At 38.1% G+C, this 24,605-nt stretch overlaps 2 protein-coding genes across 4 annotated transcripts in view; both read left to right on the top strand.

Moving 5' to 3' along the window:
* The window catches only part of LOC119797647, a 9,515-nt gene extending 6,211 nt beyond the window's left edge, over positions 1-3,304 (top strand). Inside the window, exons 4-8 of the mRNA XM_038306806.1 lie at positions 561-695; positions 797-833; positions 2,373-2,428; positions 2,515-2,543; positions 2,620-3,304. Coding sequence (XP_038162734.1) covers positions 561-695; positions 797-833; positions 2,373-2,428; positions 2,515-2,543; positions 2,620-2,931 — 569 coding nt within the window. The 3' untranslated portion in view covers positions 2,932-3,304. The remainder of the gene's footprint in view (positions 1-560; positions 696-796; positions 834-2,372; positions 2,429-2,514; positions 2,544-2,619) is intronic.
* A 360-nt stretch (positions 3,305-3,664) lies between these two features.
* fnip1 (folliculin interacting protein 1) overlaps positions 3,665-24,605 on the top strand; it is a 35,828-nt gene continuing 14,887 nt past the window's right edge. For 2 of the 3 annotated variants that reach the window (XM_038306821.1, XM_038306819.1), the window contains exons 1-6: positions 3,665-3,865; positions 19,177-19,306; positions 21,940-22,074; positions 23,271-23,371; positions 23,512-23,586; positions 23,765-23,856. In XM_038306821.1, the coding sequence (XP_038162749.1) occupies positions 3,777-3,865; positions 19,177-19,306; positions 21,940-22,074; positions 23,271-23,371; positions 23,512-23,586; positions 23,765-23,856 (622 nt within the window). In that variant the 5' untranslated portion in view covers positions 3,665-3,776. Of the gene's footprint in view, positions 3,866-14,395; positions 14,587-19,176; positions 19,307-21,939; positions 22,075-23,270; positions 23,372-23,511; positions 23,587-23,764; positions 23,857-24,605 lie in introns of those variants that run through there. The other variant, XM_038306820.1, reaches the window with a different exon arrangement.

Genomic DNA, 24,605 nt, shown 5'->3' with positions numbered 1-24,605 from the left:
CTTTACATTAACGCATAGTCTACTGTGTATGTAGTATATGGCTATATACTATATGTGTTGTATGTTTTATATTGTATTTAGCTATAGATTCTGTATTTTGAATATATATCTAATTAGTCTGCACCATCAACACCAAGTCAAATTCTTTGTAACCACAAACCTACTTGCCAATAAATCTAATTCTGATTTTAGCTGGACAAAAAAGTGCTGAACAGACAGGAATTGTTTAGGTCCAACTTAGATTATGTGGTACTCTGGCCCAGCCAAAGTCCAGTACTGTATGCAGAACAGAATATATACAAAAGGACAAACTGATTTATGTTCAGATTTATATATCAAAAAATATAAACACTCTACCATTTTGCTATCATTTCACATATTTATGGAATGCTTTGCTAATCAATAAAAGAAAAATCCATAAAGAATACCTTAAAGATGATGACTGTAACATTGTGGAAAAGTAGTTGAAATTTTTTTGAAGGCAATGTAAAGCATTTAGCATGATTAAATGATGTATTCCCACCCAAATTGTTTTCATTGTTTGTCTTACCATCTAACAGTGGACACAATGACTTTTCCCAGTGAGGATGACTTGCTGGGTCTTCATCTTCATGTGAAAAATTCCACCCTGTTAGAAGACAGCCGTGCGGAAAACATTAACACGCATCATCCACCCAACCTTTCTACCATCATAGGTGATACTGTAGTATTTGTGAAAACATGAAAACCTAAGGTTATTTTATTGAGCATGTGGAAACAGGGACCTTGTGATTTACAGCTACCCTCCTTTTTGCAGATCTTTCTTCCATTGTTGAAAAGAAGTCTGAGATCAGGTGAGTGTTTCATTAATGCTGCCCACACTTATTGACAACTCTCCAGGATATACCTATAAATAGCCTATGCTGTGCTGATAAAGATTTTTATTTTTTTGGTTTAACATTATTATTGATTATTTGAAATCTAATAGAAAATGGCAAGAGTACAAGATTATTCCAGTTTATGCATTATGCATTATCTGAATTTACATTCAGCTAACTCAGTGCTGTAGGTCTTAGCTGGAGGGACCCAGCAGTACCATATCTTCCAAAAAAAGCAGAGACCAAGTTATAAACAGAACCCAACGACAGAGGGAACCCCTGCTGGAGTCCAAAATGTACTGGGAACAGGTCTGACTTAATGCCTGCAATACTGACTAGACTCCTGCCCCGAACCCCCTACCCCCCTCCCCCCCCGCTCCCCAGGCGTGTCGAGCACAGCAGGCGCACTGAATTCAGAGACCTGAGGTACTCTAGGTGGATCTCATCAAGCCCCCTAAGCTTTGCCACCATGACATCTTTTGACCACCTCAGTACCTGCTTCCTTGGTGATGAACAGGTCCGACCTTAGGCATTCATTTTCTGCTTCCAGGGAAGCTGTCAAATCTGGGTTGAGATCCTCAAAGTATTCCTTCCACTGCCTGACAATGTCCACAGTTGGAGTTAACAGCTTCCCCTTCTCACTGTAGACACTGTTACCCCCAGATTTCACTTCCTAGGTGATTATTCTGCTCTGCTCATGTCTGCCCTACGGCCCAACTCTGTTGCTATGTTAATTCACAAGAACTGTTCCATATTGACCCTTTCTATTCGGAGTGCACCATCCATTGGTCCGTTGTTCATCAAATTATGGAAAAACGCCAATTTTCTACTCTGCTCTGGTCCGCCTGGCTCTTGCGCTTGCTCTCTTTAGGCTTCAAAGAACTTTAAGCAGAGCTTGGTGGTGTTACCTTGGATATAATATGCGTTGCTTTTCACAGAATTGTAAAGGTGGTCTGCAGTGGAACATATGCCTAGAGGAACAGAAGATGTGGAATCTGAGCTTTAGCGAAGCACTGCGTCCACGTCAGGAGGCACCACAAAATCTGGCAGAATCGTTTGAGGCTTACCATTAGTTTTTCTCCATGGTCTGTCCGAACTCCTTCCAGAAGAATGGAATATCCAGATAAAATTTAGTTTGGTTAAATCAGCAACCCCCCTCCCCTACAAAATATCTCTGGCCTGCTTGAGAAAAAGGAAAAACTGACCATTTGCAGATACAAAAAAAGAACTTTGCCAATATCATCATTGTTTTTTGTCACCCATTGAGGTAGCTGGAGTTCTTTGCATGAAGGCATTTTGTGATTTTATAAAATCAGATTTATTAGCAACTAATCCTTCAGAGACTAATAATACTTAAACCGATGAATCAAATTAAATTAAAATTAAATCAAATTAGAATCTGATGGGATTCATCTCAATATTTTTCAATTGTACATCTACAAAAGAAACTTGACTGAGAACTAAGACTATAACGTGAATGACTAACACTTTTATTTTATCTTTTTTTCTGTCTAGCTGCCACAAAAATCCTGAAGATGAAAGTAAAACGAACAGAAGCTCATGTAAATCAGGTAACATGCCAAGTTAATTTATTAGAAACCGTATTTAGGAACCGTATTTTCTATAATACTGCATTATTTAATTTTTTTATGTGCAGATGAGAAGAAAACTCTAAACATAACAAAAGTAAGTTTTAAACATTTTTTCCACTTATTGAAATTTATAAGATTCATGGTCATTCAAATGTTGATCCTTTCCCTAGCTTTCAGAGAGAGAGCCCATTCTCCCTAGAAAGAAGGTTTGGTTCAAAAGCCCCATCACATCTGAGATTCAAATAGACAAAGACATCACACGAAGCAGCAAAAACTTCAGCAATTCCAGAACAGGAATCAGCAGCGCTGAAGATGAAACATTACCCTTTTGTGGGACTCTAAACAGGCCACAGAAAGCAAGGTTCTTTCACTTTGTGGATAAGAGCGAAGAGGAAGCCTATTTTCAAAAGATGAGGGAAAGATGCGAGAAACTAAGAAATGCTGTTTTCTTTCCTTTAATATTAGAGAAGGAAAACCTGTAGAGTTAACCTGCAGTTAATTCAGACTTGTATGGGGGGGAAGTGTATGACAGTAATAGACTGAGGAGTGGATGGATGGAAATATTTAAAGGGAATAGATGTTGGAAATAGGTGTTTTATTTTATGTTTCTGGTAAATATTGATGTAATTAATTATAATAAAGTTTGTCTAAGTAAGTCTAATTAAAATGTATATTCATAAGAAAGGCCACTAGATGGCACACTTGTTAATAATAACCCTTTGAGAAAATGCACGCAACTTAAACGTTTTGTGGGAAAACAATATATATGTATAATGTGTGTGCTTGTACTTGTTATATTTATGCTTAAATGTATTGGAATTTATGCTTTGTGTTGCTTATTCTTCTATAGGTTATTTCAAATAATAAAAGAAATGTTAAATGTGCTAAACTTATGAGTCCTATTCTGTCAATTTGCACATTTTTGCAGCTACTGTTTATCGTTTTAAAATATTGTTACTTATACTGATATAATATATAATCTATTATGTGCAGATGAATGCCAGCGTTTCTAGCTGTTCCAAAGCCGACTCTAGATTATTTTTGAAGTACATTTTACGCCAACACAATTCCCCACAAAACATCAACACTGAGCACACGTACCACATGGTTACCTCACCAAAAATATCAGCCAATCATTGAATTCCGTCCTAAAAGCCGCGCAAGCAGCTGACCAATCAGAAAAAAGCTAACAGGTTACCAAGCAGCCCCTCTGACTAATGCCTGTCATATGACTCTGACACCCATGGAGACAGTTACAAGGAACGAGATTCGCTCCTGGATGTGAAAACAAAAGAAAGCGTGTACCGAATTTATTTTTGGTACAAAAATGCCACCGACTCTCTTTCACAAACTTTTTAACAAGAAAAATGCGTTGTCTCCCCCACCGAGATGTAGCAAGGAGGGCCCAGCTTTCAGGTACATCTTTTTTTTTGTCTTTTATGTCTGTGTGTAACGTTGGCTACGCTAATTTTATTTCAGATTTTTAGCTTTGTTGTGTGGGCGTGTCGTTGTTTTTGAAGATTCACAACGAAGAATGGAGTGTGTCTAATAGATATTTATATTTTAGTTATGTCAACCGTACAAGGCAAACTTGGTGAAGACGTGGGAGACGTGTTGTTCCTGCTGTTACGCCGAGCTAACTTGCTAATGCTAGCGGAGACTCAGGCTGCTGCACGCGCTGTGATGGTGTCTTCATTCCTTAGCAACCGTTTTTTCCCCCTCATTAACTGAATTATATTAGCGCGTCTATTTATCAGAAGCTGCCATTGAAGATTGTGCGTTTTAAAGTTTTATTTTTAGCGGCTAAATGTGGTGGGAGATCCAGAATTGGCTGTCTGCTCTTTGTTTCTCCTCGTGTTTCCCTAGTCACCTCCCCTCCACCGTGGGTTTGGGTTGTTATGGAACATTTTTTGTTCTATTTAAGTTTAGCTGCTATTGTTCTTTTATGGAGAAAATACAAGTTGCTCCTGGTTTATGTTTTTTCTTCCTGCCAGTGCGTTCAGAAAGGCAGCAGAGGACACAGTGTGCTGTGGTAGCGGTGAGCAGTATGTGACTGCTCCACTTAAGCTAATCTCATATCATGCATCTCTATCTATACTCAGTGTTTACATCGTCAATGTTTAATTTTCAACAATGTTGAGATATGCAGCCACGTGGCTACACCGTGTTAAAACAATGCAGCTGTTTGTTGTTGTTGTTTTTTTTACTTCAGTATAAGTTACTAAAAATGCAATATACTGTGCTGCAGGTGTCTGTGCTCTTAGATTTACTTGGGTTTCTTCACTTTAAAATGTTTTATCAAACGCATGTTACGTTGGCAAACTCTAGTGAATTAAGAAAAAGCTTATAGAGGTTTTAATTACTAAGGAGGGAAAAAAACTGCACCAATATGTAAAGCAGCAATTGCACTAGGGATGATACTAAAGATTTTGTTGCTAATTGATTAATCTGTCAGTTATTTTTATTTTTTCAATTAATAATCAGAAAGCAAAAAGTTCCTTAAAGATTTAAGACAAAAAACTTTTTTTTTTTTTTTTTACAGAAGTAAACCATGTGAAACTATGGGTAGTAAATATTGACAAACCAAGATCTTTTTTTTTTTAATCCTAAATGCAAAATATGTTAAAATCTTTTTACAATTTTCGCATAGTTACTACTCTAAAGTGGTTGCTCTGTAAGCTAAAGGCAGGTTTTAGAGTCTCTATCCTCCAGATAACGATTAATCTGTACTAAATTAGTTAAAAATTATTTCAATAATAAATAAATTGAGATTAATCAGATAAATTGTTTCAGCCCTAAGTGCACACTAGTTAAATCATATAATAAATGATTTAACTGATTGAATTTAGGTCAAGCTGATGTCTGATTTCTGCTAGACATGACGAATTGGTAAATGCCTTAAATCGATTTTGATAAAATATATGAAGTATTGCTTCATTCCCCAATCTACAAAAAATCGGGAACAGCTGACGGGCTAAGCTGTTTGAATATCTCCTCATAGACATGACAAATTCCTTATCCTTAAATGCTGAAAACATGCAAAATTATACACCCACCTCTGATAAGCTGCGTTACTACATTTAACTGACTAGAACTAATGAACTGATCCTCAAGGTCCTAAAAGAAATTGGTACAAGATCTTATGCACTGTATAGCCTCCGTTAACGTTATTGTTAATAAGGCATGAGCTAAAATGGCATTTTGAGTTTTATGAGACAAAAACCATAAAATAAATTATAGTGACTGAGTTTTTGATGGTTTTTGCCTGATTTGCTGTTTTAGCACCTGGAAGATCTGCTTTACATGACTGACAGGGAATATTTCAGTGGCCCAGAAAATGGGAAAGAATATTTGGCCATTATTGTGTGCAGTGCAATTGGGTTATGAAAGGGACTCCAGAATGTATCAGCCAGTCTACCCCTGATTGGCAAAGAAAACTGAAAGTTTTAGAGTGATGTAGTTGAACTCTAATCCTTAACTCTATAGCGATGACCTGCACTGACCCCAAAATGTTTCGGTGCTTAAATTTCCTCCAGTGTGTCCAAATTTAAATGATTCTTTTAAAAAGAACAGACCCGTATTCCTCTAGAGCAGGCATCCCCAAACTCGGTCCTCGAGGGCCGCTGTCCTGCAGGTTTTAGAGATTTCCTTGCTCCAGCACAGCTGATTTTAATTGAAAGCTGATTAACAGGCTTCTGCTCTACTGCATTCATGATAATCAGCTGTGCTGAAGCAGGGAAACCCTTAAAACCTGCAGGACAGCGGCCCTCGAGGACCTAGTTTGGGGATGCCTGCTCTAGAGGAATAGATAGTGATGGTGAGATGAAGCCTCATGAGGCATTGAACCGTTTGGCCAAATTGCTTCAACGATCCCCACAGTTCGTGAGGCTTCATGTGAACACGTCACCACCTACTGGTGGAGTGCAGATCCACAGTTTGTAATAAAATCTGTGATTTTTTTTTTTGCAACTGTTTTTCTTTTTTCCCCTTTTAAGTTCCTTTGAAATTATTAATGGTTGGTGTGTATAATAAAATCTTTTGTAAGTTTTTTTAAGTGTAAAATTTCTTAGAACAATCATTTAAGGTGCACCGTTTTTCTGCCATTTTAGTGAAATAAACTCAAGCAGACAGTGAAAGTGTTTGTGCAAATTGTGTAATGATGAGCAGAATGAAAGGTGTTAGTCATTTTTATTCAAATCTGATAGTTTTTCCACGTTTTTTGGTTTTAATCAGGTTGGAAGTTGTGTTCAACCAATCTTATGACTAAACCGACCTAATTTTCCCAATCTATATTTTTACTCGGGCAAAACAATGCAAATTAGTCTCATCAGCCAAAATAATTAAGTTTAATCGCAACTTTCAAAAGAGAGAGACAGGTCTTGAACCATCAACCTCTAGCATGAGAGACTGTCCCTTACAGAGGACGCCACTCTTGTGGTTAGTCTGCACGGGGAGAAAACACTTCTTCACACTGACGTAATAACACTGGCTTTGTCTGGTGGTTTGCTCAAATTTTGATCTTTACATTGTTTATTCTAACCTAATTAGCTTTAAGCAACTAGATTGGTTGGAAAAACAACCAATCTATTCTTAGAATCTATCCAAACTTTATCCAGCTGAGAGCAGCTCTCCTCCAATCTCCAACATCTTGACTGAACACTGAGGCTGTTTAGATGCCTGTCAAAATTCTTGCGCTTCCCGAACCACATACCGAAGCGGTCACGTGGTTTGACGGTAGCGAGGCCTCGGACGTCATCAATTTTGGCCCCTCCTCTAAATGAATCGCGCCTCGACACGCGCTTCGGGGAAACGCCCCCTCCATTATTCGACACACGCCTCGAAGCCTCGGCTCATCTCATAACATCACTAGGAATAGAAAATGATTATTGCAAGATTTTTCAAATCCTTGATGGCACCTTTAGCCAAGATTGAGACAACCAGATCTCAAGTTTAGGGGCCCATTACAGTTTCACATAGGGCCATGGCCCATGCCTAGTCCTCTGTTTTTCTTATTTATAGTTTTTTCTCAACATTATGTTACCATAAATTTATGTTTTATAACTTTCAAGTTTTTGCAAAGTGATGTTGGATGTGCTTGTTAATGTTTCTATACCTTGCCACATGAGTGAAGGCCCTGACATAAATATTGTTCAAAAAAAGATAAATTAAAAGATGTGAATCATCCCTAGCTCCTTTAAATTCTTCGTGATGATTGAACCAGCACTGCGAATAGAACCAAAGTGACTAGTTTGGCATCAATAGTCAATATTGGAGCTAATTTCCAACCTGGGTATCTGATCAATGTAGCTCTAGTTGACTCAAATGCGATCGAATAACAATTTTCCACTTTAAAGGGGGAATGAAGTGAACACAAGAAAGAAAGGTAAATAATAATAAATGTACTAATTGAATTTTATTTGTCTCACATTGGAGAAATTTACCTCTACATTTAACCCATCCCCCTGGGGAGCAGTGGGCTGCCATCGTGTGGCGCCTGGGGAACAATTGGGGGTTAAGGGTCTTGTTCAGAGACCCAGAGTGGCAATCTGTGGGAGTGGATTTCAAATTCACCACCTCAGGGTTCCAAGCTCTATACCCTAACCACTAGGCTGCCACTCCCTTTTAATAATAAAATAAAAGTAAACAGGCAAGGTTCATAGGATTTCATTTACATCAGAGATGCATTCTGCAAATTTGGAGAAGACTGTAACGTTACAATACAAAAACAAGCTGTGGAGGTACTTAATAAGGTTGTACTTGTGTATGATGAGCAGTGTGTCACAGAGCTGCTTAGCAGGAAACTCAATACTCCCCAAGTTGATTTGCAGGCTCTATACACATTGGTATGTTCTCGCACACATTCTCATTCAGGGTCAGGCGTGCCACTAAGGGGAAAGTGCTCTTTTTAGTTGTAAATACCTTTTCAGTGAAACATAATGCTCCCACCATGGATCTAAATGTGGATATAATTACCAGCAGACCTCAAAGTTTCACCTCCATGTGGTGGTTCTTGCACTTTGGCCTGCGTCTGTGCCAGAGCGTGTCCCGTGATTGTAAAGGTGCCATGGTCTGCACCAACAATATAAATGCTCTGTGTGTGTGTATGTGGGATAAAGGGGGTTGGGTGCCTGGCATCAGTCCTAGAGCAAACAGTCAGTCAGCAGGCAATTCTGTTAACTCAGTGGTCAGCTGTGTTCTCCATACCTCCTCATTCATCAAGCTTGAAACTGCTCTGATTGGGGGTGGGGGGTGTTAATAGTTCAATAAAAACATGGGAGCTTCTAACAGAGATAACGGATTAGAGGAAATCTGGTGATTGACAGGATTTGTTGGAGCAATATTTGAATAATACACCTGGTAGCACAATATGTTGTTGTTACCATTGGATTGGTTGGATGGGGGTTTGTGGACTATACTTAATAGATCTAGATGTTTCAGTTTAACTGTGGCCAAGCAGTAAATTAAAGCTTAATGTCTTACCCACCAAAAACTCAGACAGACCACATCACTGTAGCTTCCAGAATACCATAGAGGGCATCAGGTTGGATGACCCCGTAGGAAAGCCTCTCCTCTTTCTGGGCTGAGCACCTGATCCAGGCCGGCATACTGTACATTTCACCAAGAGCCTTGGGCTTATCCTCCAGCCGGTCACAGGTCTTATCCATCAGTAGCACCGTCCTCTCTGCCCATACTGATTTGGCTGGCTGTGGGAAACCTGCCCTCTTGACTTGTTTAAAATAAACCCACTGATAAGTTTTTGCTCTTGTAGTTCTTTCAAATATGCAAGATAAAATCAGGTTTATGATATTGCATATCAATGTATTTTTACCAACATACTTAATGCAAGATATAATTTATTTCCGCTTATTGATCGGAACTTGCCACATAAATAGAATCTGATAGCATGCATGCTACGTTGCAAAACTTTCAGTTGGATCTGACCTATTCATAGTCTTTTATTTTTTTCATGTTTTAGGAGTGGAGTTTCAGGTTGCTGATTGGCATGTTATCCTTCCTCCATTGCATACTTTCATAACTTGGTGTGTCATGTGAGGCCTTCATCAATCTCTGTCATGTGTGCAGGATGATCACATGGCTGCATGTTCACTCTCCCCCACAAAGCTGAAGAACGGGAGTCATTTGGACCTGTTGATTAAGAATAAATACTCCATTCCCTTTTTAAAACTCTCCTTAATGCAAAAGAAAAAAAGATTATTAAGAAACTGCTGTTAGTTTTCCTTTCTTCATGAATAATACTTATTAATCCCATCAAGTTTTTCAGTGCAGGTTATTGAATCCTAATCTCACTATTAGTTCTACCTTTTGCATTTAGAAAATTTTTGATCCTTCTCATTTGATTAATTTGAACTATACGTGACATAAAGCACCAACAGACTGCAGGTAACAGACAGATACTATAGAAGCATGGTAGGAATCCAAGCAATATAATTTTTTAAATAATTTTTTTAATTTTATTTAGTTACAGAAAAGCTTAAAACTTATGTCGCTACCAAAACCTGGAGTACTTTTTTCCCCCGCTAATCTTTTATGGATCCTAGGTTAAAAAAAAACAAAAAAAAACCTCTGAATGGCATGGAATCAGAATCGGCAGGTTTGACCCTAAAGAAACAGTACAGGTGTATTGGTTTGGAAAAGCCTGATTGTATCTCTGGTAAAGAAAATAGCAAAGTGTCGTAGCACCTAAACATATCTTTATTAGATAAAAATTAACATCCGCTGTTTTAATTCCTAAGGTGAGATTGCGATCATTCTTTTGTTCCGGAGCTTTTTTGAGGCTTCTTTTCAGTAAAAGTCTTTATATTAGAGCTTTGCCATTTGTGCAACCATCGTGCTGTACCATCTTAACCGACACGAGAGGCCAAACTGTGTATCGGTAAGCACGCTTTTATAAAGCATCACCACAAGGAGCATCATGTAAGATTTCTTAATATTTTAAAAAAAGATACTGAAAAAATATTCAGATACACTACATTCTCACTAGGCTATCTTTAGCTAATAAAGCTGCTTGATACAAGTACTTAGGAACCTAGAAATTGTGATATTAAACATCTGCCTTTTGTAGGTAGAAGACACTTAATTATTTCTTAATATTTCCCCTAAATGTTGACTGTGTTCAACTATTTGTATAAAGTGTGTAGTTTAATTGAGGTTGACCCCTTCAGTGGTTTTCCCAGAATTAGATTTTAATGTGCAAATTTACAACCTATTAGTATGACGCATTCACATGTATGGTATGGAGTGGTATGGCATTATGTTGCAGGCATGTCTTTTTATGTGAATACTGCTGGCCTGCCAAGATCTTGCAAAGACAGTGGCTGTCATCAAGTTCCTATCAACACTATATTGAGTGGCCATACTCAAGCTTCTAAGAACTGCAGGGGACCTGATAAAGATATAGTTTTGCGAAAATCAAACTATAAATCGCACATGGCTGCAAACCTGTGCATGTTTATAATTCAGATGCATCTAAATATACTTTTATGTGAGAATCATGTTTTATCTTTGCTTTGTGCATTGCAGAGCAGGGACGTTTCTGGTGTTGTTTTTTATTATCCATTTTATGTAATTGCTAATTTTGTAACTTCATGCCACTTTGAAATATAAACTTAACTGCTGCTTTTCTTTAGTTTTTTTTAATTAATTAATTCATTTCTTTTTTTATTTCCTTTCCATTATTATCCAACTATAAGTAACACCTCTAAACCAGTGAGAGGTATCTTCTCTGAGGGGGGCTTGAAAGTCAAAAGAAAGATCCTAATTAACCTACTTTCAGTTGCTTGATGTGTGAAAGAGAGAGGAGCAGGGGATATTTAAGATTTCCTTCCCAACATTTAAAGCAGGGGTGTCAAACTGGTTCCAGAAAGGGCCGTGTGGCTGCAGGTTTTCTTTCCAACCAAGCAATAGCACACCAGACTCCTGTCATCTCATCAAACAATCATGTTAAGACTGGACTCACTTGATGAGATGAATGGAGTCTGGTGTGCTACTGCTTGGTTGTGAAGAAAACCTGGAGCCACACAGCCCTTTCTGGAACCAGTTTGACACCCCTGATTTAAAGCATTCAATTGTATGCTTTAAAGCAAACTTAAGATACCCTTTATTGCTATTAAAATCAGGATTTTCCAGCTTCAGAGCTTCACAATCTGCCATTAGCATTCTGTTCAGCTCTCATTCATGTGATTCTGTTGGAAGCAGTCATGTTATTCCCTCTATTAACACCCCATCGCTCCCTGTATGCCATAACATGCTGATTCAGAGGTTGTTTCGGTGGAATAAGCCAAATGTGTATTTGCTTAGTTATTTTAGCTTCTTTATGTGGTGTGTATAAGAACGATGATAATGAAATCTAGTTCTCAGTTGAACCCTATATCAAGTTATGCTACATTGTATTTGAGATTTGTTTACAATCTCTGGATCTTTAGACTTTTTTTTAAATTAAAAGCATTTATATTTTAATATAGTAGCACTAGTAGTCATACAAGTACTATGTATGAATCTACGATGGAGTGTTAGTGCCAGGCTAAAGGTTTTGTTTTCTGTTTTTTTTTTTTGAGAATAAAGTTGTAATATTACGAGGATAAAAAAAAAAAAAAAACGACAATGAAGTCATCATACCACAGCCTGTTTCAGAAAGAAAACTTCGAGCTCCGACCATCATGTGAAGGCCGGCCAGCACCACAACACAACAACCTGAGTCCACTTTGACATCCTGCCCAATTTGATACTGATGTGCTAAAAGATTTCCTTATTTTTCAAGCCAGTGCCAAAGTACAACTTTGCAAGATGCTCCACAATTCCTCATTTTAGAGAAGACTGTGCTTCTTGTTAAGAGTTCTCATACAATACAATTTTACTCTTGTAACAATAGGACTTTATTCTTGTACTGTTATGACTCGTAATTTTCCGACTTTATTCTCGTAATTTTTTTAATGTTGTTGCTACTACTTTATTCTCGTAATTTAACGACTTCATTTTCGTGATTTTATGACTGAATTTTGCAAATGCATATAAACAAAATCCGTATAATATTCCGTAGTATTGAATGAATCATTTGGCACATGAATAAAGAGAACAACTGCAGTAACCTTTTAGGCATCAACTACTTAGCATCATATGACTGCTGGAATGCAGAAGTCATTTATTTGACTCAACATGTTGGTACTCATTACAGTTTCCAAGATGAAGAGCAGGAAACCCCTGTGGCAGATTATAAAGTATCTTTGAAGCCTTTTGAAGCTAAACAAATACAATTCAAAACTCAGGAAGAAGTTTTGGGGGTTTATTTTATAAATCGATAAGAACATTTGAAATTGGAGAAAACATTTTATTTTCCATTGTCCTTTTAATCACAAATGGTAATTAGATCATCGCTGATGGTTTCACTTGACAGCGTACCACCATAGAATGCATTATGCATTTCAAAATGTCAGACTGCATTCTCCTTTAGGGTGTTGCTTGTATTCCTGCATGCAGATTAAGCACATGATGCATCTGGCAGTCTTCCAAAGCAAAGAGGCCCAGTTGGTACCTAAATGCATCATCGGTTTGGAGTGGAGTCCTGTTTGAATTGTTTTTTTTTAGAAGAAAAAAACACATTAGGCCTTTTCATTGGATGTTATTTTATGAGTCAAATATTCGTAAGCCTAAATATTAAATAAAGGATTTATCTTTAGTTTTCTTTTTAATAACAGTATTTTTGCTCATATTCCATAGTAATGTGCTACGTTCTGTTTAGGCCAGGTCCATCATTTATATTGGAAATATGACACCAATCTTAGAACACTGGTGGACCCAGGAGTGTCCTCTGCAGCACACGGCCGGAAGAACGTCACACAGCTTGGATGGTGGGGATGTTTATGTAACTGCCTCAGTGTGTGTGTGTGTGTGTGTGTGTGTGTGTGTGTGTGTGTGTGTGTGTGTGTGTGTGTGTGTGTGTGTGTGTGTGTGTGTGTGTGTGTGTGTGTGTGTGTGTGTGTGTGTGTGTGTGTGTGTGTGTGTGTGTGTGTGTGTGTGTGTGTGTGTGTGTGTGTGTGTGTGTGTGTGTGTGTGTGACCTATACACACATGCACAGATGTTCCAGTGGCAATCAAGGGAGAGCTGGGGCTCTTTGAGGTCAGTATAGGCTGATGTCAGACGCAAAACAGTCTAGGAAACTAGACTGCTTTGTTTTATCAAAGGGAGGGTATTGTTTAGATTGTAACACTGCTGCCACTCTTATTGATCCTGCTTATACTTCTATAATTAATCTGTGCTTTTCTTAATGTAAAGTGAAATATAACAGCATTTCATTTTCCTTATGTACCTGAATTTGAATGGATTAATATAATTTGATTTTGATTTCTGATTTGATGAAAAAAAGACTGGTGGATAATTTAAAGGATAAGGGACATTTTGTTTCATATGAAAGAAGCTATAGCTGCATTAGAAAGGTTAGTTGCAAATATATATTTTATTCTGCAGGCGATTACATATTTTTTAACATAAAAAATGGATTTGACTGTAATATTTTAAGTCAGTATTTTTTTTTAATGGCTGCAAAATGTGCTTTAAAAAATTACGATGTCAATTACAGAACGGTTCACCATTATAGATTACAGTGCCTTTGTATCGGTGTACAAAAGTACATAATTCAAAGTCTTTATAGTTAACTTTTGCCAAATTATTTTAATAATTTTTTAGCATTAGATTTACGTGGGGATTAATATTTTCTCTCAAATGTCTTGATATCCCTCTGCCAGTTTTGTTAAGAACTAATTACACATGTACATTTATTGGATAAAGACAGAAAAAATGGGAAGAGGAAACATGGGTGAGTGAGGAACAAAAAGAGTCAGATTAGGAAACAATACACAAACAAATCCCCTCTGTCACCGTCTTATCACAGCGCTTCCTGGCTGTCAGCAGTCCAGGCTCACTGCTGTTGCTGCCTCTGTACTGTCCAGCACACACAGTGTTGCTCTGATCACCTGATAGTCTCATGTTGTTGAGTGAATTTAGTCCACCGCTATTCTTAGACCCTGCTTTGGCTGGCAGAGGAGAATCAGAGAGGAGAAACGAGGGAAATAGAGAGTGGGAGAGGGCTGGGGAAAGACTGGCAGCCTCGCGATGATGCTCAGGTAGGAGCGGGTAATGTTTAATTCGGCTGCGGGGTGTCCTACTGGGCATGGTTACTTTTGTTAGGGTTTCAAATCATCATTTACAATCTTACATGGTGTTTATTTTCACCAGTGCATTTGATTGAAACTTCAGTCATCCGAATGGCCGGCACTTAAGGTTTGATTAAAACCAGAGATATTTTCATGGTCAGGAGGAGCCCGATGATGAACAGAAGTAACACTATCAGTGTGGGTTATGAGGATTAAAGGAACACATGCCTTTTGAATTTAGCATGTTTGAGTGGAGTCAAACCTTTACTTTGAGGTTGTTGAATTTTCTTTTCAAAAAACATTTTATATAGGATTTGTGCTTTGTTTTCAGCTTTAAATTTAATGATTTGACAGTGTTGGTGGGGCTTTTTAAATCCAGCTTTATCTCCAGTATACGCATACCTGTTAGACTTGCCTCCCTGAGAAACTTTGAGTCAGAACTGGTTGAACTGATGGAGGTCAGATGAGCACAATAATTGTACAGTCATGAAGTCATGTGCTGCTTTTATGAATGACTCTCCTCTCTGCTCCATCAGAGCTCTGTCACACGGTCACTTACAGATACTTCCTCCTCTGCCTTTTACAACTTTCTTTCGGAGGTTTCTGCTTTTGCTCGATGATATATTAGATTAACGTGTTCTGTTTCATTGTTAAATATTCACTTTTGCTATCACTATTAGTAAAGTAGCTTAATAATGAAGTGATCTATTTGTTATTTGCATTTAAAGAACTGAGGATCTCAGCTAACAATTCAATCTGTGCTTGATTAACTCTTATTAGAAGGTCAGATCTTGGGAGTTTTCTTTTGCTGCTTCCTGGAGCTGTCAGACATATCTGTATTCATAAATAAATCTCAGCAGTAGCCCTACTGCAGTTATGCACATTGCCGGTCTGTACAACTCCAAGTAATCTTACACTGAGCTATATGAGGTATATATTGACCCTGCTCCATGCAGTGCAATTTGAATCCCATTATGTAAGCTGGCCAGGGTTAACATCAGACTGGGTGAGAGGTCAGGCCTTCCCTTGGATACGAGCCAAAAGGAGAAACCGTAATATAGCCAAAAGTTAACTACCTGACTTAAACATGTCAATAATACAAAGGTTTCGGATTCCTTTGGAGGGTCTGTTGAAACAATCAGTGGCTGGTTGTTGTTTTTGGAACAAATAGACAAATATTTGTGTGTTTGGTTAATACCTGCTCATATGTTGTGATTGTAAAATTTAGCATCAATGAAGAGTCCAAGTATATGGTTTTATCTGAGAGAAATTGCAAGAGCCAGTCAGATTAAATCCACAATTACGATTTGGACTCTCCTACTCAGATGGAGGTCTCATTTCCAGCCACACAGCTCAGTGAGTTGCATAGATGTCAGTCTGTTGTATTCATAACAAATCCTGAAAAATCATTATTTATGGTTACCAATTGTCAAGCTGGATGACCTTTTAATTAATTTCAAGCTGTTCTGTAGTGGTCGAGTGTTGATATCAAAGATGCATATAATTTGTCAGTATCTCGGTTTCTGTTATGGACATACTACATTTTAAACTCTTCTAGATAAAATGCTGCTGTTGATGAGTGCCCCTCCCCCACCTGTTGCTGCACACTGTCAGCTGATAAAAAAAAGGATTCCCTTATAACCTTTTTTAAATCGAGAACTGGGGAGAATAAAGTTGGACATCTTTATCTTGTATTTTGTATTACTAGAAAAATGGTGAGACAAACTTTTATAAAACATTTTTTTTCAGCATAACAACTTTATTTGAAGATTTAGCAAGTATGGCATAGGACAATTATTGCCCCTGGAAATGGTCTGCAGCTTCTCTCCTCTGGTTACCCTCATGAGTAGATCAATTGCACTCCTATGTTGTGTACTGCTTGGACAGCATTGTTTGCTAAACATGGTTCACATATATGGGAATGATAAACATGGACCCAATCCCACATGCATTCAAACCTGCATCAACAGCTCTTCCATCACCAAAAACTGAAATGCTGCATGTAAGCTTTAAATTTGTTTATATCTGTTGAAAACAATTGTTCCTCTACTATTTTTCCTTATCAATTTTCTTTTCACTACTGTTAAGAGATGGTCAGTACTTCCAATTAATAGTGTTTCAGCGGGCCATCAAAAATAATTAAAAGTCATTTAATTATTATTTTTAAATGAAAGCCTTAATTGGCATTAAAATTCATTAAATGTGATTATAGTGGCATTTAAAATGCTTTTTAAAATTCTTCATTTAAAAATAACAATTCTCTCCCATATACCCAAACAATTTCGTAAGATATATTATACCGCGATATATGTAAGCGGAACTGCTTCCAGTAGATCGTAAAGCCATATGTAAGGAAAAGAAGCTTGAGGCGGAGAAAAGGCTAGGGAAAACAAGGAATTTGGGACATGGCTGCAGCCTGTTGAAGGTAAAGATGATGAGGGATTTTACCATGTTTCTTTTTTTTTTTTTTTTATATATATAAATCATGGGTACACGTCGATGGCATCAGAATTATTTCTAAGAGCATTAAAAAGCATTAAATTACAGTTACTCATTCCTGTATAAACCATGTAATAGACATCAGTGGTGATTTCTCATTGAATGCAAGGGAGGCTAAGCCTCCCTTGTAAATTTTGTAAGACTGTTGGCAAAATAACAGTTGTCAAACGTCAAAAATGTAGTATAAACTGCCTTAAGTATGTGATTCCATGAGTATGTTGTGCATTAATCAGCTGTTTATTCTGCTCTTGGACACAATCTCCCTTCCGCTCTGCAGCAGCAGGATGCTGCCTCTCAGTCTATATAGGAAATCCCTGTTGAGGTTTGAGCCTCAGTCTATTGAGGTAAGCGATGATAAAGTAGAGCCCTGATTGGATCACACGGAAGAATGTCACTTCCAGTGAGGCTAAACCTTTTAGGGGGTCTATGGAGCAGGGGCATGGCATGAAGCTGGCTGTTTGATGCTGATTGGTGAAGATACATAACGATGTTTGACCGACAGTGGCCAGACAGCGAGGAGGTTTCTCATCACGAGGCCAGAGGGAAAGGTGACCATTCAGTCAGAATAGTCATCTTTTGCTGAACTCTTGCTGTGGTTTCTGGAGTTAATTATTTCAGAGCAGTGAGGTGTTTTATGCATTTGTTAATACAATACGTGACTTTGGATTTAATTAATACCATTGAGTCTCCCCTGTTTCAGAGAGCAGCAGCCGCTGCTGCTATATATAGCTGTCTGTCCGCTATAAAAGATAGATTAGTGACCATCATCACTTCCATCAATCACTTGTCATTTTATTTTATTTTATTTTATTTTTTTTTTAGCTCAGAGCAAATCTTGAGGTCAAAGGCATTTTCCAGAGTTTGCCAGAGAGCCAAAAGTATGAATTTGTAAATGCTGCATTGTGCATTAATAGCAACTAAATAACTTGATGGGACAGGAAGCTCTGTGTTACATGCTTACCCCACTTTTTTTTAGTATTGACTAAGGAAGTTTGGGTATCCAGTCAGCAACCTTTGAAATAAGTAAACATATCACAAGATTTTCCTTCAGTCAGGCGCTCAATGAATCTAATCCCATGACTGAAAATCACGCTGCAGTATCAGCTAGAGAAGAACTAAGTGACTCCGTTATTCTGATAGGATTGCAGGCAAGTGATAATGGCTCCGTTTAGGTGCAGCACTGTGGTGGGGTTTTGGGAGCAGGTTTTAGTGCTCGTTGTTACCCCCCTCCAAACCCCAGGAGGCTGTGGTATGAAATGGATGAGTGGCAGCTGGTGCATGGATTTGACTGTGTGCCATGCCCAGTGCAAAAGACGGCAGCTTAAACAGTGTTTATTGTCAGCCTGTAAAGGGACCCATATTTACATTTCCCCACATGCTTAGCATTTGTAGAGACTCTCGGTAATCAGGGCCATGGGACATTTTCTGCCTGAACAGAAAGCAACTGAATTTATTTATACTTGGAGTAGAGCTGCTGGATATACGAACATTTTGAGGGGAAGATGATTGCAGCAACACTTTATATTCATATATTTTTTTATTTCTCTATATTTTAGAATATTCAAACTAAAATTGGTGCTGTAGATTCTGTTTTGCTTTGTTAACCCAGTGTGGAAGGCGTGTACATCTTAAAAAAACAAACTCAACATGTATTGTACATTTTGCACCTATTTTGGTTTAATTTAAACGTGGATTTGCATAATCTGTAATAATGTTGCATTAAAATTTTGTCATTGTTAATTTTTTTACAATTTGAAAGAAATGGTGAAATGTAAATTCTTTAGTCTGACACCATGCTGCACAGTTATACATAAGTTTGTCAAATAGATATTGTGTTTCCCATTTCTTATAGAAAATCCAAGCTTTCACGAAAAAAAATGTCCCCTCTGTTTTTACATGACATGGTTTCAGCTGCTTTAGGTGTTTAGGTTTGTAACAACTAATTGTTTTGTCATTTTGTCCCCTTCCCATCTTCCTTCCTCATGTTTCCAATCTTCACCGTCCTTTGCCATTGTTCTTTTCCTTTCGATTCCTCCTTCCTGTATCCTTCAATCCATGTAGCTGGCCGCTTCCCCAGCTGGAGCCCAGTCAGATCAGACTCATCGTGTACCAGGACTGTGAGAGGCGCGGCAGAAATGTTCTCTTTGACTCCAATGCCAAGAAAAGGGGCACAGAGGAAACCCCAGTTACCGTGAGTCACATGTTTACTTTGTTTGTGTCCAGCAGGTTTCACAGGCCAGCAGGTTTCACAGGCCAGCTTCATATTCTGTAGTCATGGTATTTGTCATTACTACTGTGTCATAGCAGTCAGTGATATTCAAATCTTTATGTATTTGTTGGTGTTTCTTAAATTTTACTTGGTAAAACATTAATGGGGGGGCTTTAAGCATTCATCCCACAAAACCTACAAAACACATCTTGTTCAATTAAGTATAATTTGAGTTGTATAAAAGTGTTTAGTCATATTTATGGTCCTGAGTTTATCAGAGACAAGGGACCTTTTTTATAAAGTACCGTAACAGAGCCATGGCCACTTTGGCAATTATGAGATGAACTGATGACGGTTTCCAGTGATACTGTAATGCTTGGAAAGTCGGCTAACATTGGGTGTTCTTCACTCAGTAACTGCATCAAGAATGTTATTCTGCATTCATAAGAGGGGAAAAGATCCTTTTGTTGTTACTGTTAGTGTTTGAACAGCCAGTTGCTCATCAGGACCAGCCAAGCTAAAAAGAATGCTGTTTTCTGGTGACTAAGGAGTCACCCAGTGCATGTCTGATATCAGATGACAGAATCCAGTATAGTGAGCTGCTTTTTTTCAACACCTATTTCAAGCATTTGAGGTCTTGTGATAATTTTTGAGGGTTAATCCTTTAAGGTGGATCTTCTCAATATAGCACATGTTCTTTTTGCAGGTTTATAAATCTTGCAAAATGTATTGACATACAAGTAAGGTAGTTGTTTTCTGGTCACTATGCATCTTCAAACAGCGGATCTGTGGCCTCTTTATTGACATTTTTTTGATATGGTTTCATCACTCCCGGCTCTTTTAATTCAGAGTGATATAAACAAGATTTTTTGTAATGTTGCAGTGTTTTGCCGTCTGACGCTGACTGGTTTGTTCTGGTCCTCTTATCTCCAATAATAATAGAATCAGCTGACAGCCTGTGTTTAAGCAGCATTCTTTCATCCTCACATGACATGCGTGTCTTTCACTATTTCTTTTCTTCCTCCTCTTAAAGCTTGCTTTTGCTTTAATATTTTGGTGCTTTTTCTTTTTTAGAGTTTTCAATTTTCATTGTCTGTTCGGTTTATTTTGCTTTTAAAAAAATATCCAGCTTAGATCCATGTTAACTTGTTAAAGTCTCCTCCTGCAGCTCTGAGAGAACTAGGTCTTTTTCTGTCCATTCAGCTTGTGTACACCAAACACTTGTGTCTCTTCTGTCACTTTCTGTTGGATACCACTTGGTTATCTTCCCCTGTTTTTGTATTCTCTCCCGTATCCCCTATGTATTGCTGCAGCTCAGCTTGACAGATGAAATGCTTAATAATTTTCCCACAGCATGCCATAAAGTTATTGAAATCTGATCTAAATGCTAACTTCCGTCGTATTTACTTTGGCAGCACATTTTAAATACTGCTGCATCCACGTTGAAAAAAAAGGAATCTGTCAGACTTTCAAGAGTTGCACTGTTAAAAGTTTATCACATGACTTTCTTCGTCTTTTTTTTTTTTTCTGGAAGGGTTGATTTAGACACACCAGCAGTTAAACATGCTACATGGGTGTGGGGAAATGGAGAGAGAGCAGTAAGGGAGAGAGGGAGTGCATAGAAAGGTTCACAAAGGGTTAGGAATGGGGTAAAAACAAGACATCCAGAGGGGCTTTAAATAAAAAGTGTGTATATATGCCAGATCGATGCAATGGCTGTGCGTCAAGAGTTGAATAAACCAACAGGAATTGAAGAAGGATGTGGAGCTGGAGTGGTGGACGGTGGGGAGGGAGAGAGTAAGGGAGTTATTGCAGTGCTGCTCAGTCACGAGTTCTCAGAGTCATATGACTGACAGTCACATGCTGCTGGACTCTGTATACACCTCAGACTGCACTGCAGCAGACAATCACACGCCCATGCATACTCCAACACTACCTCTGAGTCAGTACAGCTTCAGTGTCATATAAGTGTTGTGTGCTGCAAAACCTCGTGAAACAGATATAGGGGGGTTGCACAATTATTTAGACTCATTTAGATTGTAGTAGACGAAGCAATTCTTATCAGCTCCACCATCTGCTTGCTTTCCCTGTCTGCACTCATTCTTCCTGTCCTTTGCATGGGCTGCAACTCTGGTTTCAGTCGAGCCATTAGAGCTGAACTGTTTGCACTCGCACACACAAACACACACATGTCTGCATTCACACACGCCCTCTCCCTCCCAAATGCATTCCTCCTAAATAGGCTGCCAAGTTAAGAAGGCACATGACTCTGGCTGATTGGGCTCACATTGCTGTTCGCTAGCTGTAAACCCGAATGCCTGTAGATTAAGTTTCTGTGGTTTAAACCAACTCTTTGACTTCATTTAGAGTATTCCACAAAAAGTACATTTTTAAGCAATACTTTGATTATTTGTCGATTTTTATTTTTTGAAAAAAAATCCAATAAAAGATAGGGAAAAGAGACCAGATTATTGTTGTTTTGTTGTGGGTTTTATCACTCATTAGTCTAAAATCCCTTACACAATTTAAGCACAATCCCTTCGGTCTGATGAGCTCTCCATGTTGTAAGTCTAGTTGTTGAATTGTTCTTTTTTTTATTTTTGTGCATCCTGCAGAGCACCGAAGCCCAGATGAAGATGTTCGGGAAATGCTGTCAGCTCCGTCCAACTCGAGGCAGCAGCAGTTCCCTAGACAGCTCCTCTTCATGCACTTCTGAAAGGGAATCCAAAGAACCTGGCCAGCGTTTCCAGGTAATGTTCTCAGCCTTAGGCCTGAGTAGAAATGAGGGTTGCTCCCTTACTAATATATATTTTTGTGTGTCTGTGTGTGTTGCTGATTTCCAACAGCTAAAATATGCCCAGGTTTTAGTTTTTAGAACATTTTATAAATGTTTCTGACATTATTACAAAGACAAAATGATAACATATTTCACATTTTAAATATTCTTCAGCATCTTTTATTACCAAGTTGAAGAGCTGGTGAAAAACAGCAATAAAGTTAAATCCAGTAATGAACCTATGATCATATTTTGGACAGATAAGATGAAGGGTTTCAGATTTGTACTTTCAAAAACTTTGAGGCTGATGCCTCATCTGTACACAGGTTTCCATCTAAATGTCATGGCGAACTTATAAAAAGTAAATGCAGATTGGACTTATTTCCATTCAATCAAGCAAATTAATGAGGTCATGTAAAGTGCAATTTTGTCACGTTATCCTTGGTTGTAGTAAACAAGAAGTAGAATAGACAATCTTGGGTGGAGCAAAGATCAGTGATGGAGTGAGGTTTTAATAAATGGGTTGTAATCAGCCAAGTTTGACGTCAGCTATTATTAGTAATAGTTCATGATATCTGGAGACTCAGAGAGAAGACTGATACTATCATGCATTCAGAACACCAGCTGCGGAAACAGCTGATTAGCACTCAGAGGCAAATGTTCACCTTGTCAGATCTTATTTGAAAAATTTGTTTCCATCTCTTCTTTAGACCATTTAGTTTTTTTCTAAAAAGTCAAAAACCACCTTAAGCAAGCATATAAACTTTTTTTTTTTGGTGAAATTTAGTTAGTTTATTAAACTGTTGATGTTTCCATCAAACTCTTCTAATGCAATATTTCAAAATGCAAATATAAAGATTGGTGGAAACTCATCCTAATTAAAACCAATTCAGATGGAGTGACTGAAAATCCTCTCCGGGATCTCTGGCTAACATAGGAACCAACAATATCTGGTTGTTTAAGGGAGTCTGATCTGCATTTGAATCTGAGGTGAAGAACAGTTTTTTTCCCCTCACAGGCTCTAAACTGTGAGGGGAAAAAGAAGAGTGAAAAGTCCTCAATTAGAAGAATAAAATCCTTTTGTTTGGTCTTTATAAAACTGTTAGGATTTGCCAGGTCCTGGATTACTAAGATCCTTCACAAATAAAATATTTTCTGTAAATCTTTTAGGGTTCGAGGTGTTCGTCTGATGTGGTCATGTTGGGGGAGATGATGTTTGGATCCGTAGCTATGAGCTACAAAGGCTCCACTCTCAAAATTCATCAGATCAGGTAAGAAGGTTTTACATTATTATACTGTTAATTAAATGATTAAAATCGGGGTATAAAAGACGAATTAAGGATATCTAGTGCTTGCTTATTACCATGTTCACATGTTGATGATCTTTGTCCTGTTGCTATCGTCATATCAGATCGCCACCTCAGCTAATGCTGAGTAAGGTCTTCACCGCCAGGACAGGAGGCAGTGTATACGGCAGTCTGAACACGTAAGCGCACACCCTTCTCACACTGATTACCATGGCAGTTTCCTTAGTAAACATCAAAACATTTAGTTTCCTATGTTGTTTTATCTTTTTAAATAAGTGTCAGTTAAAATAGAAAGTTTGTGTTTAAAATACTCGAAGTAATCACACACATTTTGTGCCACATTTACTTTATCTGCAGGTTGCAAGACAGCCTGGAGTTCATTGGACCCGAAAGCAACACCTTAAGGCCGGATCAACATGTGGGAAACAACAGCCTTTTAGGAAGCATAGGTAACCAAAGTAACTGAGCTGCAGCATTTTATCCAGTCGACAGAGGATTCTACTGAAGCATTTACATGCAAATTTCTGATCTGGTATTTTATGTTTGACTGCACATAAATAAACCCAGCTGTGTAAAACATGACAACCTTGAGGCTTTCTGTTAGTGAGGTGCTGCTTTTGCTTCGTTCACATGACTCAAGTCAGGTGATTTAGATTTCAGCACTTTCTGTCTCACTTTAAAGATCCGTAGTCTTCCAGTTACAATACAAATCATACCATAAAGACCTTGTTAGCAGTTCCTTATTACTTTCACTCAGCCTATGAAGAGTTTTTAACTTTGCAGCTTAGTGGGCACGGGACTTCTGACCATAACTGTTGAGTCACCTCTCTATCAAACACCATTAATGCTTTTAGTGCCTTCCTGAGTATCGGATCCGTTGATCTCTGTACTCATCGTTGCTGGTTGTAAAGCTTTGTGTTCTGCGTTTTAGCTCAATGTGGAAACTAAATCAATAAAAGTCTGTAAATGTGTAAGAAATTAAGTTGCAAATTTTGGAAGAAACAAATGTGTTGGCAGCTTTTACTCTTTTATATTCTTATTTTTTCCCCCTCATACTCAGAAAACACTAAATATGTTGTTTCTCACCTTGATTGACGAAAGTAATACAAGGAAGCAGTGTTTTCTGTGAATGATACAGCCGTCTTGTTTGTCCAGCTGTCTAACAGACAATCACCTATTTAGTTCCAGACTACAAATC

This window comes from Cyprinodon tularosa, unplaced genomic scaffold, assembly GCF_016077235.1.
Source record: "Cyprinodon tularosa strain WSP-4 unplaced genomic scaffold, ASM1607723v1 ctg592, whole genome shotgun sequence".
Lineage (NCBI taxonomy): Eukaryota > Metazoa > Chordata > Actinopteri > Cyprinodontiformes > Cyprinodontidae > Cyprinodon > Cyprinodon tularosa.
The sequence above is the reverse complement of the archived record's forward strand: the minus strand, read 5'-3'. Positions and strand labels throughout refer to the sequence as shown.